General features: G+C 35.6%; 1 protein-coding gene across 4 annotated transcripts in view; it reads left to right on the top strand.

Annotated features, from left to right (window-relative positions):
- LOC145306848 (uncharacterized) overlaps positions 1–17757 on the top strand; it is a 78689-nt gene that overhangs the window by 36349 nt on the left and 24583 nt on the right. For 3 of the 4 annotated variants that reach the window (XM_080149166.1, XM_080149167.1, XM_080149169.1), the window contains 14 exons: positions 123–574; positions 7417–7764; positions 8209–8365; positions 9351–9467; positions 10184–10468; positions 10797–10897; positions 11451–11602; positions 12028–12207; positions 13474–13544; positions 13831–13901; positions 15462–15616; positions 16761–16880; positions 17095–17234; positions 17580–17753. In XM_080149166.1, coding sequence (XP_080005292.1) covers positions 123–574; positions 7417–7764; positions 8209–8365; positions 9351–9467; positions 10184–10468; positions 10797–10897; positions 11451–11602; positions 12028–12207; positions 13474–13544; positions 13831–13901; positions 15462–15616; positions 16761–16880; positions 17095–17234; positions 17580–17753 — 2523 coding nt within the window. The remainder of the gene's footprint in view (positions 1–122; positions 575–7416; positions 7765–8208; positions 8366–9350; positions 9468–10183; positions 10469–10796; positions 10898–11450; positions 11603–12027; positions 12208–13473; positions 13545–13830; positions 13902–15461; positions 15617–16760; positions 16881–17094; positions 17235–17579; positions 17754–17757) is intronic. The other variant, XM_080149168.1, reaches the window with a different exon arrangement.

The raw sequence follows: 17757 nt of genomic DNA, 5'->3' as shown, positions 1-17757 counted from the left end.
TAGCTTATGGGAAAATTGCGCCATTAAATGGCGCGAAATTTAAAAATGGGACAGTAAGAAAATGGCGCGAAAATTAGAAATGGGATAGATTGAAAATGGCGACAAATTTTCTGCTTGTTTAGATATCCAAGATGAGTGGGACGAAGATTCTGAGGGTGAAGAAGAGATGGAAGAAAATGACCAGAAGAACGTTCAAACTGATAAATCTATCAATGATTCCAACAAAATTGCCGATAATGCTGATAAATCAGCTGAAATTGCGGACAAATCAGTATTACCGGTGAATGCTGAAAAATCAGACAATGACAACGAGACTACTGCTGCTGAAATTGAACCTGAAAATGGCGGTGAAATAAGCCAAACAACTACCAGTGATGCCAATGAAGCTGTTGTTGATGATTCAAATAATGTCGCAGCAGCAGTTACAGACGAGTCATGTGATGTAACAAAAACTGATTTAAGTGAAAGTACTGCTACTACTGCACAACCAGCAGAGAATCTTGTGGACAACTCTTGTGAAGTCAATAAGGTTGAGGACAGTATTGCCCAAGTTGATGGTCTCGACGATTTGGAGGTAGATTTTATTAAATAGCTAAGCTTATGTATAATTCACTTTGTCTGTCCGTTAGTCCTGTAACGCTATGTGGGAAATATGTTTTATTCAGCTGCTTTCCAGTACCCAATATATCCTAACATAGCCTGACATAAAGTAGTAGTTTTTCAGTTCTCAAGAGGTTACAGCGCCAAAATTGTTAATAGTGAAGCCTTTCTAGCAAATTGGTGAAAACGTAGCAACTCAGTGGCGTGCGAACCGAAGGGGGCATTTGGGGCAATCGCCCCCCCTCCTAGCGACCAAAACGCCCCACCCTGCCCCCCCCCCTAGCCACCGCCCCCCCTGCCCCCCCTAAATGTTGAAAAATGCCCCATTTTGCCCCCCCCTGGTCAACAAAAATGCCCCTTTTTGCCCCCTACCCTACAAAAAGCAAAACTATCCCAGTTTCCAAAAAAAAAGATCAAGAAATACTCAACAAAAAAATTTTGGCGCTACGCGCCATACAGACAGTGACTATTCATTATACCTTACCAAATTTTTAAATTAGTGTAGAAATTAGGTTATAATCTTTTTTCACTGAATATAACAAACCAGGTAATTGAAAGTATTTTATTTTGTATAATATAAACTTTATACCAAAGAAATTTTGTGCATCCCAAATGATGATACACAAAATTACCCCTTATATAGATTACAATTAGTGGATGAAATGTATGGAAACTCGACTTAATTAACCAACCAATCAAAATTCTATTAAAGTCCCCAAAGTTGTTGAGCCAACGAATAAGAAAATTTTATATGAAATATTGGGGACTAGTGTAATAAATAGCCCAAAAACCCCCCCCTCCCTGCATATTTGAAGAAAAAATTTAATCAAAAAGTTATTTTATATAAAAAAGAAACAGTCTGATATTTATCTAAGACTTTTTCTCAACACTGTATGTCTGTCTAAATGAATAACTATATATGATGTCATATTATTTTCAGGATGAGTTTATCATTTTTTTTGTGTACATACCCTTACAAAAAGACATGTTTTTTATAGCAATTTTCATTAAAAACCCTTAAAACTAGGGTAAGGGGGGGGAAGTTTTGGTAAGGGGCTATTCTCGGTAATTTCGACCTACCTTCATTAAATGACCTTTTTCTCCATTTTCCTTTCAAATGACAGAAAAAAACATAAAAGCAAATTTGTTCCTTATTAAATTGCCTACAAAAAAGTATAAATGAATTTTTTGTGAGATGAATATTAAGGGTACTTATTGGGTCTCAAAGTCGGACGAAAAATTTTTTTTCCAAAAAGTTTTTAGTAGGTGTGTAAAGATCGACCTACACAAAAATTGGTAAGACCTAGAGCTGATCTGAAAAACTTTTTGAACTAGAAATTGCCCGCTTTTTCCAAATCCGTTGAGAGCTTTAAAATGGGGTTAATATTTTTTTTCAAAAATGACCAAAGTTGGCGCCGGGGGAAAAATCGGTAATTTCAAAAGAAATTAAAATTCAACTTTTAAGGTCATGTTTTCATGTTTTCTTTTGTCAAATCTATTATTCCATGTGGACTTTTTAAGAATTAGGCCTAAAAATGAATAGAACAGATAAAAAACAAAAAATAAAATTAATTTTATTTTTTGAATCAAAATTTTGCGAGGAAAAAATCTAAATTTCTGGTCCTTTGAAAAAAAAATATTTTTGACATAGGAGGAATAGTCCGATCTTTATGAATTTTTTTGTGGTTAATCCCAATCACCTATACTAATTATGATTTTTTACGCTTGTTTGGTCGTTTGGCCTTTTTTCATCGATTTTTTTAAGGTTAAAATGTAGTCAAGATTTTTTGCAAAGATGACACTTTTGCTTCAAATTCAATTTTTGAGGTCAATTTTACATCAATTTTCATGTTTTTTGGGCTAAATCTATAGTTCAATGTGAGCTTTTTTAGGATCAGGCCTAAAAAGTAATAAAATACGTTTTTTTCTTATATTAATTTTAAGTTTTTTTTAAAAAAATTTTCGAAAAAAAAAATCGAAAATTCGCGTCTTTCAAAAAAATTCATTTTTAACATAGAAGGAATAGTCCGATCATTATGAAACTTTTTGTGGATAATCCCTATAACCTATACTAATTATGATTATTTATGTTCGACTGGCCGTTTGGCCGTTTTTCATCGATTTTTTTTAGGTTAAAAAAAAATTACCGATATTTCCCCTGGTGGTGGGGAAATATCGGTAACTTTTTTGCGGTCAATTTCGGCCAACTTCTAAAAGTCCTAGGATAATGTCCTTTTAGGACCTGATAGTCCTTTCCGTAAGCTTTCTACTGGTCTTGGTTTCATTTGAAAATATTAATATTTACCCCATTTTTTTTCAAAAAAACCGAAATTTCCCCCCCCCCTTACCCTAACTACACTCTATATTCCTAACTTGATAAAATACGCCACTCTTGTTGTCTTTAATTGATTTTAGTTCAAAGGGGGAGTAAATATTTTAAGGTACGCTTCACGCACCGCCCTTATAAATCCTTGAAAACACCACTTAATCAAAAATTAACATAGTTTTAAAGTGCCATTTAAAGAGGGTAGGATATGTTGATATAACTTTTTAGCTTCTCTATAATTCACCATGGCTGTCAGTACGTAATGCTAAGGGGGAAATGTGATTTTTTCAACTGCAATTAAAGATAGAAGGCTAAAACTTAATGTTAACATTCCCATCATTATGGAGTATAATTAACTATTAAAAATTCATGGAGGTCGGACTGCTTTTCAGGACGTTTTTGGCTATTTTTGTATCTTTTAAATTTTGGGTATAGTCCCTTTTGTGACATTGCCTCTTCAGGTGCATTTCGTCGTATTTTCACAGTAGCTTTTCACCTATTTATAGCTCCTGCGGGGCCAATTGCCTAATCCTGCGGGGAAATCACCTGACCTAACTTAACCTAGATAACCTATTAAAAGCTACTATGAAAATACGACGAAATGCCCCTTAAGAGGCGTTGCCACAAAAGAGACTATACCCCAAAGTTTTCCATATTTCGAAGAGATTTTTATATCTGTAGATGAAAGGACAAGTAATTTTTTAAAATTTTTACATAGTTCTTTATATCTTTGGTTTTTATGGTACGATAAAGGGGGGGGGGGAAATGTGGTGACTCGTGCCACGACATACCAGCAATTTTATTTTGGGTGCTACTCCCTTAGTTTTAGAGATAATTGGGTGAAATCTTTTGGGCTGGGTCACTAATTACCCCAACTAGAGGTATCTTTCAAAAAAAACGGCGGCGGGTCCGCCGCTCCCGCCGTTCGCCGCCATTTTCCGCCGCCGCCAAAAAAAATTTTTTTATTGCATTTCTCGCCGAATTAGGCAATTTGGAATCATTTGAGACCATGTTATTTTTTTCAAAAATTTTTCCCCTTATAACCAACCCTGCAGGGGGACTTAGTCATTTTTTTCAAATTCTCGTTTATTAAGGTATATCTTAAATTCAGTGCCTCTCCTAAGCTTTTAAAGATATTGAGACAAAACCTTTTGAGGTAAATCAGTAAAAAATATTTGAATAAAAAATGGCGGCGGTACCGCCGCTCCCGCCGTCCACCGCCATTTTCCGCCGCCGCCGCCAAAATTTTTTTTATTGCATTTCTCGCCGAATTAGGCAATTTGGAATCATTTGAGACCATGTTATTTTTTTCAAAAATTTTTCCCCTTATAACCAACCCTGCGGGGGGACTTAGTCATTTTTTTTCAAATTCTCGTTTATCTAGGTATATCTTAAATTCAGTGCCTCTCCTAAGCTTTTAAAGATATTGAGACAAAACCTTTTGAGGTAGAACAGTAAAAAATATTTGAATAAAAAATGGCGGCGGTACCGCCGCTCCCGCCGTCCACCGCCATTTTCCACCGCCGCCAAAACCAACCCTGCGGGGGGACTTAGTAATTTTTTTTCAAATTCTCGTTTATCAAGGTATATCTTAAATTCAGTGCCTCTCCTAAGCTTTTAAAGATATTGAGACAAAACCTTTTGAGGTAGATCAGTAAAAAATATTTGAATAAAAAATGGCGGCGATACCGCCGCTCCCGCCGTCCACCGCCATTTTCCGCCGCCGCCAAAATTTTTTTTATTGCATTTCTCGCCGAATTAGGCAATTTGGAATCATTTGAGACCATGTTATTTTTTTCAAAAATTTTTCCCCTTATAACCAACCCTGCGGGGGGACTTAGTCATTTTTTTTCAAATTCTCGTTTATCTAGGTATATCTTAAATTCAGTGCCTCTCCTAAGCTTTTAAAGATATTGAGACAAAACCTTTTGAGGTAGATCAGTAAAAAATATTTGAATAAAAAATGGCGGCGGTACCGCCGCTCCCGCCGTCCACCGCCATTTTCCGCCGCCGCCAAAATTTTTTTTATTGCATTTCTCGCCGAATTAGGCAATTTGGAATCATTTGAGACCATATTATTTTTTTCAAAAATTTTTCCCCTTACAAGCCGTCCTGTGGGCGGCGGAAAATGGCGGTGGATGGCGGGAGCGGCGGTATCGCCGCCATTTTTTATTCAAATATTTTTTACTGATCTACCTCAAAAGGTTTTGTCTCAATATCTTTAAAAGCTTAGGAGAGGCACTGAATTTAAGATATACCTTGATAAACGAGAATTTGAAAAAAAATTACTAAGTCCCCCCGCAGGGTTGGTTTTGGCGGCGGTGGAAAATGGCGGTGGACGGCGGGAGCGGCGGTACCGCCGCCATTTTTTATTCAAATATTTTTTACTGATCTACCTCAAAAGGTTTTGTCTCAATATCTTTAAAAGCTTAGGAGAGGCACTGAATTTAAGATATACCTAGATAAACGAGAATTTGAAAAAAAATGACTAAGTCCCCCCGCAGGGTTGGTTATAAGGGGAAAAATTTTTGAAAAAAATAACATGGTCTCAAATGATTCCAAATTGCCTAATTCGGCGAGTAATGCAATAAAAAAAATTTTGGCAGCGGCGGCGGAAAATGGCGGTGGACGGCGGGAGCGGCGGTACCGCCGCCATTTTTTATTCAAATATTTTTTACTGATTTACCTCAAAAGGTTTTGTCTCAATATCTTTAAAAGCTTAGGAGAGGCACTGAATTTAAGATATACCTTAATAAACGAGAATTTGAAAAAAATGACTAAGTCCCCCTGCAGGGTTGGTTATAAGGGGAAAAATTTTTGAAAAAAATAACATGGTCTCAAATGATTCCAAATTGCCTAATTCGGCGAGAAATGCAATAAAAAAAATTTTTTTGGCGGCGGCGGAAAATGGCGGCGAACGGCGGGAGCGGCGGACCCGCCGCCGTTTTTTTTGAAAGATACCTCTAGTTGGGGTAATTAGTGACCCAGCCCAAAAGATTTCACCCAATTATCTCTAAAACTAAGGGAGTAGCACCCAAAATAAAATTGCTGGTATGTCGTGGCACGAGTCACCACATTTTTCCCCCCCCCTTTTTTTGTGGATTATAATATTTAAAAAAAAATAAAATTTCTTGCTGTTTCGAGCATCCAGTATGTAATTTACTTTGACTGTCATCACACAACATACAGGAAAAAGGATTTGTAACTTTTTCTACCTAAAATATATATTTATTTCAACAGATGCTCTTTAAATCTACTTGTCTGTATTCTTATTAATGATTTTTTGTGCTTTGCTACTTAAAGATGTTGTCATACAATAAAGAAATATTTAAAATCAGTTTTACATGTTAGGTTAATTTTTGGTAAATTATTTCCAAAATGAGTGTTTTTTTTCCCCCCCAAAATTTTTTTTTTTTAATGGGGTTATTCATCCTTCCTGCTGAGATTTTATAACATCCCCTTCCACCCATTAAAAATGTTTTGTGGTGGGGGGGGGGAGGTGGGGGGAAGGTTAAATTATCTTCTGTACTTTTTTTTCGAAGATTCTTACAAGCTCCCTTCCCTTCGGTCATTGCAGGGTGGGGAGAAGGGATGGGGGAGAAGAGATGGGGGGGGTAAGAGATGGGGGATATAAATGGGAAATAGGGATGGGGAAGAAGGGATAAGGACTAGAAGGCCCATAATCAAATAATCCCACCCCTTAAAACGCCCTTATTTAAAATTAGTATATATAATCAAAATGCCTATAATATAAAGCAAAGTGTCCCCCCGGGGCACTTTGCTTTAGGGGGGTGCAAAATTTTACAAAATCTTCAAAATGCCCCCCCCCCTAGACAAAGTGCTTCGCACGCCACTGTAGCAACTCTATAATCAATGCCAGAAATCCGCACGTTTTTGGCAACAAATTTATATGATAGATTAATCTATTCAACTGATCTTTTGAAAAATGATTCCTAGGACAATAAGGTAAAATATTATACAACTCCTATTAGCTTAAAAATATGGTACAATATCAAACACCTATTTGCTTAAAAATGAAAGTATGTCCTTCTACTGTATCCTGTATTTAAGCAATTTTGCAACAAATTTATTTACAATTTTGTTTAGACCTACAAAAAAGGTTTAAGGATCATATTAAAGGAAAGGAGAAGTTAAAGTTAGAGAAGGGATGGGGTAGTGAAGAATAATAAAGGGAAGGCGAAGTTTAAGGTAGAAAAGTGATGGGGTAGTTAAGGGTATTTAAGAAAAGGGAGAGCTAATAGCACCCAAAATTGTTAGTAGCGAAGCTACTCTATAACTCGAAATGTCCGTATTTCCGTATGTCTGAAACGTTTTGGGGGGAAACCTGAATTTCTCGTCTGGTATAAAAGATAGAAGGCTGAAACTTCTTGTCATTATTCCCATTAATATGAAGCATAATTAAGTATAAAACATCCATGGCAGTCGGACTTCTTTAAGGCAGGTTTTTAGCTACTTCTCGATGTTTTTAGGATGAGGAAGAATCTAAAACAGAAAATAAACCTGAGGAATCAGAAAACAGTTCAACAGATCTCGCCACAGCTGCTGCTGCTAATACAGCCGCCATGGCTGCTCCAGGTGCCTCTGACAGTGCAGCCATAGAACCTGTTGAGACAGCTGAAATAAGCAGCCAAGAAAACAGCGCTAAGCCGTCGGATGATGCTGCAACTAATGATGACGTAGCCGCTGTTGAGCTGGCCGCAGATGTAGCCGCCGAGCTGGCCGCCGGAAAAGCCGCCATTTCCGCGGCTGATGCTGATATTGATGCGGAGGAAGTTGGTGGTGGAGATGTGTCCATGGAGTCAATAACTTCGGAGCAGGTAATATTTCAGGGATCTCTGGGGATAAGACAATGAATGGATATTGTAATGTACATCCCAGGGAGGGAGCGGACATTAGGCAATTTATTACCCTAGTCCCCAAAGTTTTATAATAACGCTTTCTTATTCGTTGACTTTGGGGACTTTTATTGGTTGGTTCATTAATTTGAGTGTCCAAACGTTTTAACCACTAATTGTAATGTGCAGATGGGTTAAGTTTGTGTATGGTCATTGGGATAAATCAATTTATTGTCTTATCCCTTTAGTACACCCCCTTATATTAAATCAACGGCTACGCCCCTAGAGGCATCTAGCGGCACTTGCAGTTGCGATTTCTCTGTTTGCATTTTAATGTGAAAAAGGGGGGGGGAGGTATTTAATGGGAATTTTAAAGAGAAAATAGGTAAAGTTTATATTTGTATATGTAATGTATATATATTAAAGGATATAACTGACTGCACACCTGTTGTTGAATCTATTCCTACTCCTGCTGCTGCTACTGGTACTACTAACAATACTGGTGATAGTGACAAGAAAGAAGATGTTTCTGATGACGACTCAGACATTATCATTGACAGTGAAACTATTAACAAACGGCCAGGTGATTATTTTTGTAACATGAAAAAATATTCATTGATTGAATTAACACAATGTTTAAAGAAATAGTTGCACGAAGTTTGTTTAAACTTAAAGGGGTAGTTTCACGAAATGCATTTGGACTTAATTTAGTTTTGCTAGTTAATGGGTTAAACTATTTTTATATGGCATATATTTGAAATTCTTTCAAAAATATGCCATATTAATGTAGTTTGACCAATTAACCAGGAAAAAATATGCGGTTCACTAAATTAAGTGCAAATGCATTTCGTGAAACTACCCCTTTAGTGAACTTCATATTTTTAGTAGCGAAGCTACTCTATAATTCACTTTGTTTGTCCGTCAGTCAGTTCGTCAGTCCTTAACACTATGGTGAAAACGTGATTTTCTCGGCTCCTATTCAAGAAAGCTAAAATTTATAGTGAAGATTCTCATGACATATGCCCATCTAATCTATACATTGTTTTGTCCATCTGTCTGTTATTTGGGGTGCTAGATCGATTCCTAGATTTTCAAGTTTTCGTTATTTTCAAGATAGAGGGCTGAAATATTCAGGGATTAATTAATTTTACATTCTACATACTCTCACTAAGTTTTATTAAGATTTGTCTATTAATTGGGGTGCTAGATCGATTCCTATAATTTTGAAATACAGACAGACAAAGCCAATCAATATTTAATAGGAGCCACCCATAGTTTTTGAACCAGCCAATGGAATGATGTAATTTAAGGTCATATATCCTCCCTGATAGGGAGGAATGGAACATTTGACTGTAATTTACACTTGTACCCAAAGTTTTATAAACACGATCTCTCATTCACTGGCTTATAAACTTGGGTACCTTTATCAAATCTTTAGAAGTTGATTAAAGCTAAGACTGTCCACGATTTTAATCTATATGATGGGTAATTTTGTTTACAATAAATGGGTATGTACATCAATTTATCATCCATTGTCTTATCCCCTGACATCCCTGATATGTATCTAGATATGACAGATGAGGAGGAGATGGATGATCTAGAAGATTCAGAAGATGAAAATCTTGAAGAAGAGGATTATAACAGCAATTTTGATGATAAGGAAGTCTATAACAAGAATATGGAAGGTAAGGATTTATTAGTCTGTACATCAGTCTGTTACATTAGATACAGATTATGGAGTTCCCCAAGATAGCATATTAGTCCTTTGATGTAGTAACAGTTAGACAATGGAGTTCCCCAAGGTAGCATATTAGATCCTTTAATAATAAATAAGTCTATAACAAAAACATTGAAGGTAAGGATTTGTTAGTCTGTGCATCAGTCCTAACAACTCTGATACTTTATTGATAGATGGATTTCATGAAATCTTATGTTTGTATATTGTATTATATTTCTGTAATAGTTGGGTTGAATTTGACTTTTATATAATGGAGTGCATCAAGGTAGCTTATTAGGTCCTTTAATGTTTTTTATCTTATCTAATGTTTGTATATTTATTATATTTCTATAATAGTTGGGATGAATTTAATTTCCATAATGGAGTTCCCAGTGAGAGAGGTGACATTGAGATGTTAATTACACTAGTCCCCAAAGTTTTATAATAACGTTTTCTTATTCGTTGGCCTAAAAACTTTGGGGACTTCAAGTGAAGTGTCATTGGTTAGTTTATTTAGTTCATTGTCCAAACGTTACAACCACTAATTGTAATATACAGAAGGGATAATTATGTGTATCATTATTGGGGTTGTACTTTAATTAATTGTCCATTGTCTTATCACTTTAATTTCTTGGGAGTACCCCATTGTAGCATATTAGCTCCTTTGATGTTTCTTTATCTTAGAAGATGAGGAAGGTTATGATGAGGAGAACATGTATGGAGAAGAGGGAGAGATGGGGGAGGAAGGGGCGATAGAAGATGAGGAAAATATGGGGGAGGAGGATATGGGAGAGGGGGAAGAGGATATGGGAGAGGGAGAAGAGGATATGGGGGAGGAGGAAGACATGGGTGAAGATGATGGAGAGATGGGGGAGGAAGAAGAATATGAAGATTTCTCTGAAGAAGAGACTGAAGAGGAGATGAGAGAAAGATTCAAGTTTACTCCGGAATCAGATGTCAGTGATCAAGGTAATATTCCTATTTAATAATCCATATTTAATATAATAAGTATCATTATGTCTGTGTAACAATCTTGTTGCTGAACTGGTTGAGTTCTCCATTTAGTATATCACCAACAACGTTTTCTTATTCATTGGCTTAACAACTTTGGGGCATTATTTTTAATTTGTTTGGTTGGCTAATGAAGATGAGTGTTCAAACGTTTCAACCATTAATTTTAATCTACAGAAAGAGAAATTTTGTTTATTATCATTGTGGATGTACATTAATTTAACGGCCATTGTCTTATCCCTGGTAGTTCTGTGTCTTAAATCTAGGATATATTTTATATTTTCAGAAGAGGAGAACACATATGCTGTGTCCCAGCCCTGTATTCTTGTGTTTGATTCTCTGGGGGGAAACAAGGCCCGCCAGGCCAGACTCTGTGCTACCCTTAGGAAACACAATCATTCACACAAATATAATAATAATTACTCTCAAATTGCATATTATAGACCACATCTTAAATCATGAATGAATGGTTATTTATTATGGCATCGTTTTAAAGACAGCTTTTCGCAGATATTAAAATGAAAAATTACATGATCAAAACCAGTTTTGCCGGCCACCATGGAGCAAAAGGCCCAGGCTCACAAAACTGGAATTAATGTTATGATTTTTAGTTTAGTATTTGTGGAAAATTGTCTGTAATATAAAGCTATACTTGATTTTTAAGTGTGGCTGAGAACTGTTTCTAATCCTGCAGAAGCCAAAATGGAATTTTTTTTGTCATTTTAGGTTGTAATTTATATTTTACACATGTTCCCTTAAGATTTGGCTTTGATTACTACATTTGTTGTTCCTAACTTTTCCACCAATATAACATACCTACAGAAGTTGTATTTTGGCATATCAAAATTATAGTTGGACATTTATTTTTCAGCCATTGTCTTATGCCTGAAGTTCCCTGAAGTGATAATGACTTGATTGATTGTGTGTGTGTGCGACTAGGGAGTATTTGACTCTGGAATACAAAGAGAAGTATGGAGAAGAGAAGAAATTCACCCCAGAAAATATGCCAGGGTCTGCCCCATGCGTTCAGCAACAACCAAACTTCACAGATTGTGGAATATTTCTCCTACAGTTTGTTGAGAGCTTCTTTAGGTTAGTTAAGCTTTTTAAAAGTGAAGCTTTTCTATAATGAGGGTCGGTCCGTCTGTCCGGCCGTCTTGATCGGATAGCTTTTTTTTGTTAATTTAGGCATGTTAGAATTGTCCTATCGATAACAAACTTTGCATGATGATTCATGTAGTTGTTAGGTACGTTATAGATAGCGTAGCAACTATATAATTGTTACCTGAATGTTTGTATGTCTATTTTAAACATGTTGATTTTTTATTTGATATATTTATCTGAGTGATCTGATTTTTGGAATGCTGATTCCTAGGACAACAAAGTACAATGTTATAAGTGAACCATCTCTACAATTAAGGCCCTTGGTACAAATAGAAAGACAGACATCATTCTACTTTGCATTATATATAAGAGCTGCCTATAGATGTTGTTATCCTTGTTTTTATTTTGTTTAGATATCCAATAAATGACTACACAATCCCCATCACACAGCTCAAGAACTGGTTTTCAACCCAGGAGGTCACGGAGAAACGGTCCAAAATTGCTGAACTTATCAGGAAACTAGCTGCTGAACAGGATCCTGAGAAGGAATTTAAATATCCAGACATTCCATTTGCCAAAGAAACTAGATCCAGGTAAAAAACAAATTTAGATTCGAAGATTTTTCTTTTTTTTTTGTTCAAAGATTTTTTCAAAGACATCAAAAATCAAAATATTGAAAATTTAATCTTTATTGTAATTGCTGAAACTTTATAAAAAGCAAAAATATTAATAGACACCTATTGATTGTTTTTTTGTAATGGTCATGCTGGCAATTTTAAATCACATGGCAAAACCTGAAAGGGAAAGGTAGGTTGTGCTAAAATTCTGTAAATTTAAGGCTTAAAAACAGTTGTAGAACTATAATATTCACTAAATATGTGTGTTTCTTATTGGAAAGAACTATAGACAAAAATAATTTTTGAAAGTTAACATAAATTTTTATCGTTTTACTACTGTTTATAATGAAAACTCGCAACCTTTACGGAATTTTAGCACAACCTACCTTTTCCCTTTGTGGATGAAGAAGGTAAAAATCCCTCCTGTAATTATTATATAGACTTAGACAGTATGATGTAGAAATCTAATCCTGTATGTGCAACATTACACTAATGCTTTTTTATTATTTTGTTGTATTTTTAACAGAAGTGTATGATTTTTTGATACATTTTAAAATACAATAATAAGGGGGGAAGGGGTTTGTACACTTATAGGAAATGAAAATTTAGTATAAAATTTTGCCCTGGACGTTTGGGCTTATTTTTAAAAATTATCAATCCAATTCTTTTTGTAAAATGTCTCATATGATTGGATCTTCATCTACCTATAAAACTTAGAAAATTAAATTTTGTTCCTTTCCTTCTAAATGAAATCTGTAGCTACTACTTATTTCAGTCATGTGAAAATAGTTTCCAATAAAAAAAACACATCGTTAAGAATAAGTTCAGTACTTAAAATTTTAATGTAATAGAGGGTGTTTTGCCCCACTAGCCCTAAGAAGGAACGTGCCAAAATTCATTTTTTTTTTTTTATAGTTAGAATTGGATTGATAACTATAAAAAAAACAAGCCCAAACGTCCATTTAATTTCCAATAAGTGTACAGACTCCCCCCCCCCCCTCATATATCACATCGTATTATAGGCAACTTTCTGCAGATAGTAAAATTAAAATTTATAAGATTAATTTTATTATCCGTAGAGAGTTGTCTAAAATTTGATGTGATACATGATTCATTATGGCTGACAACCGGTTTTATTCCTGTGGATAATAAGCAGGTTTTGAAGCCATACTGGAAAAATAGTAAGCAATGTCATATGTAGACAGATACTTTTTCACATTCTGATGGAAACGTTGTATTCAGGCGAAGCCGCAGCAGAAGTATGGGTTCAGATGGAGATTACGAGGAGAGTGAGGATTACGAGGACGAAGAAGGTATAATTATTTATTGCAACGTATTATAAACAGCTTTCCGCGGATATTGAAATGTACAATTTTAAGATTAGAACCAGTTTTGTTAGCCCTGAGATGCAGTAAAGCAACAAAGATTACTAGGGTTACCTAGGGAGGGAGGGGACATTAAAAATTTGTGTATCATCATTGGGTATGTACATCTATTTATTGGTTATTGTCTTATCCCTTTAGATACGTGGGTGGAGACTTTATTCTTTAAGTTGAGTGTTCAAACGTTCCAACCAATACATTTTAATTTATTGTTTAGACGAAGATGATTACAGATCCGATGAGGACGATCAGCCCGAGTCTGGCAGCAAACACAGCAAAAAACACCAGGTTGCGTTCATTTTTATTTCCAGTATGGCCTAGAAACCGGTTTATATCCGCTGGATTAGAACCGGTTCCTATTAATACTACACAATCTTTTAATAATTTTGCATCCTTATTAATGTAACAGGATGTCTATGTGTTTGTATGTTTGTACCTAAGGATCTCGTGAAATGCTAAACCGATCTGGTTCTCCTTAACAGGGTAGCTTCTCATAGGCCCTGGGAATATTTAAAACTATTTTGGGGGAGGGTACCACCATCCCCCCAAGAGAAATCACAAAAAAAGACAATTATTTCTCAAATTAGATATTTGAAATAAAAAAAGACAGTTAAAGTGCCGCTAAAAACATAAAATAATAATCCTAGTTTTGTAAGGCTTGGCTTACCAAAACTTGAAGGTGAGGTCAGGAAAATATCTTAAATCTTCCCTGAAAAGTACAAACCATATAGCAATTTATTACAGATCTTAAGTTTTATTTTGTATTATTGAAAGATTGGGAGTTTTTTCTATTAAAGTTGTTTTGAAATTTGTGCCTGTAACAAAAAAAGCATCTTTTTGTATGATATAAGTATCCTATCCATCTGATTTTTTGGACAATAATTCCCAGGACAACAAAGTACAATATTATGAGCGAGGAATCTCTCTAGTCAAATCCTAATAATGAAATTATGTCCTTTTATTGTATCCTGTATTTACACAATTTTGCAACAAAGGGGATTAATTTTTGTGTATTTTCTGTAAAGATGTGTGTAACTATTTAGTCAAATGCGCTTATTAAGTCAAACTGTTCTTAATTATGACTATTTCATATATATATTTTTAGTTACATTTAAGAATACTTTGACTTAATAAGAGCATTTGACTTCAACACAACATTATGCGAAAAAAAGACCCTCTTAATGAAATTTCAATTTAATGTCCTGCTTATCAACTTCTGACACTCTACAAGAATTATTTTTCGTTTATCCTTCCTTCTAAATTTATAGCTTAGCTTTTATGGATGTTGTCATCCTTGCTTTAACTTTAAGAGAGAGAGAGGGGACAATGGGCTGTTTATAACATTAGTCCCCAATGTTTTATAATAATGTTTTCTCATTCGTTGGCTTAACAACTTTGGGGATCTTGCTCAATTTTGATTGGTTGATTCAAACGTTTCAACCACTAAATTTAATTTACAGAAGGGGGTAATTTTGTGTATCAATGGGGATGTATATCAATTTATCGGCCATTGTCTTATCACTTTAGATCCCTGGTTTTAACTTGATGTTTGTTGTCAGAATGATGAGGGTGGAGAATCTGAGCTTCGTTTTTTATGGATGTTGTCATCCTTGTTTTTGGAACTTAATTTCCTTTATATCTATGTAAACGCAAATGTTATAAGATTCTGCCTAAATGTCAATAAATCATTCAATATGACATTTGAACTTGATTTTGGTTGTCAGAATGACGAGAACAAATAATCTGATGATTATAGAATTGATGATGATGATCAGTTTGATTTTAGAAACTGGTACCCAAAGTTTTATAAACTGGTACCCAAAGTTTTAACTTTATATTTGTTGTCAGAATGATGAGGGGGAAGAATCTGATGATTACAGAAGTGATGATGATGATCAGTTTGATCCTGCCAGTGTTTATGGTTCAGGGGTGTATCCACGCGGTGGTAACAACACTAAATCCTCCTCCAGTAAAAACAAGAAGAGATCCTCTTCTCAATCCAGGTATAATTTACCATTACCTCGTAACATAACATTATTTCACTACAGAAGACGACTTTTGACTCTTAATAATTGTATGCGGAAATTACGTACACGTACCAAATTTTTCTATCAGCTGATCTTTCTTTATTACTATTAGCTCGCAAGGGTGGCATTCGATTCCTTCGATTTTTGAGTAATCATCTAGAGAATCCAGAGCATCATCTGCGCGTAATGGGATGTGTTACTCTAACACCCAAGGATATTAGGTTTAGTAACATTCAAAAGACAACCAACCCTTTGATTGAGAAGTCCTAACTGTGCATGGTTATGAGTTAAGCCTGATTATGGGCCAAGGCATTCCCCCTACTCTTGCTATTTATGTCGCGCACCTAACATAGCAGTAGTAGGAACCATTTTTAACGTCTCTAGATATGACGTGGTGTTGGTCTGAGATTCGAACCTATCACCTTCCTGACGACGAGCGGATGCGCTACATGTAGAGCCACGACTTAGGGTAGTAAGGGAACTATGCATGAACGAGAGCAAGTAAATTTAAGCACCTTCTCAAAAAAACATTTGAGTATATCGCACCAAAAAATGCATAACTTTTCAAAGTTTTTTCATATAAAACTATTGGTAAAACTTAATTTCATTAGTTGATTTAATTATATTTAACATAAATAAATCTAGTATATTCACTAAAAAAATACCCAGGTGTCATGTGTGACATCATAAAAATCCATCTCTTTTAGGGGTGTCCTTTCCCACTTCTCCTCTCATCCCTACTTTATAGACAGATTTTTATGACGTCACACATGACACATTGAGCTTTCTCCTGGAAGTTGCTTAGATTCACTAAAAAACAGGTCTACATTTATCTATGGGTAGCAATTCAACTATAACAAAAAAAGATTTAATCGACTAGCAAAGAAGATAAAGTCTAGAATAAATAATTTGGTATAGTCCCTTTTGTGACAACGCCTATTAAGGGGCGTTTCGTTATATTTTCACATTAGCTTTTGATAGGTTATTTTAGGGTTAGGTTGGGTTAGGTGATTGCCCCGCAGGGGCTAGAAATAGGAGACAAACTACTGAGAAAATACCACGAAACGCCCTTTAAAAGGCGTTGCCATGAAAGGGACTATACCCAAATAATTTTGTGCAGGTCCCGGTCACGCTCAAGATCTCGGTCACGGTCTCGCTCCAGATCACGCTCCAGGTCTAGGTCCCGCTCCAGATCTGAATCCGATGATGAGGATATGGACGATGATGATGACATGAGCAGGAAAGATTCATTTAATATTTGCAGGGATCTCAAGGGATAAGACAATAGCCAACAATGGGGGACTTTTTATTGATTGGTTCATTAAGTTGAGTGGTAAAACCAATAATTTTAATCTACAGAAGATGTAATTGGAGAGGGAGAGAGATATACATTAACTTAAAGACCATTGTCTTATCCCTTTAGTTCCCTGATAATCAATGAATCTATGCAACAGATCTGAGATATCTGACAGCGAGGTATCGCATGCTCTCAGAAGACAAGATACATCTGCTAATGGTGTTGTTGATGTGCATGGTCCCAGCACCAGCAAGCAAGCCAAACAATATAGATCTAGTGATGAAGACGACAATGAAGGTATGATTTTACCATGCCCCAATGAATTTTCCCACACTACACTTCAATAAATTTTCTCGTATTCATTCGTAACCTATTAATATCCATTGGATTAGAACCAGTCCTCATCCATACAGAAAAATTATGTCTAGCATCGAATTATATACAGTGTTCTATGAATATAAAAATGTACAATCATAAGATTAGAACTAGTTTTTTAGCATTGAGGCCAAAAAAACTAATTTTAATCTCATTGTACTTTTTATATCTGGAAAGATGTAGGAAGGGCTTGATCATGTCACTTTCTTGAATAATATCGACTTAAAATAATGAAAAATGTCTCTAATTTTGAAATGTTGACTTCAGGCTCCTGTGACGAATTTGAAGAGGGTGATGATGATAAGGAGGAGGAGGAATCTGATGATTCAGACATTGAGACACTCGACATTGATGATGATGACGCCCCGTCATCAGCTCCTGGTAACTCCCAACTGCGGGGCCTACCGCCTGGCATCACTGTTACAACTGTGGTTGAGTCAGGTAC

Source organism: Acartia tonsa, chromosome 15 (assembly GCF_053477335.1).
Source record: "Acartia tonsa isolate MP-2025a chromosome 15, ASM5347733v1, whole genome shotgun sequence".
NCBI classification, from domain to species: domain Eukaryota; kingdom Metazoa; phylum Arthropoda; class Copepoda; order Calanoida; family Acartiidae; genus Acartia; species Acartia tonsa.
The sequence above is the reverse complement of the archived record's forward strand: the minus strand, read 5'-3'. Positions and strand labels throughout refer to the sequence as shown.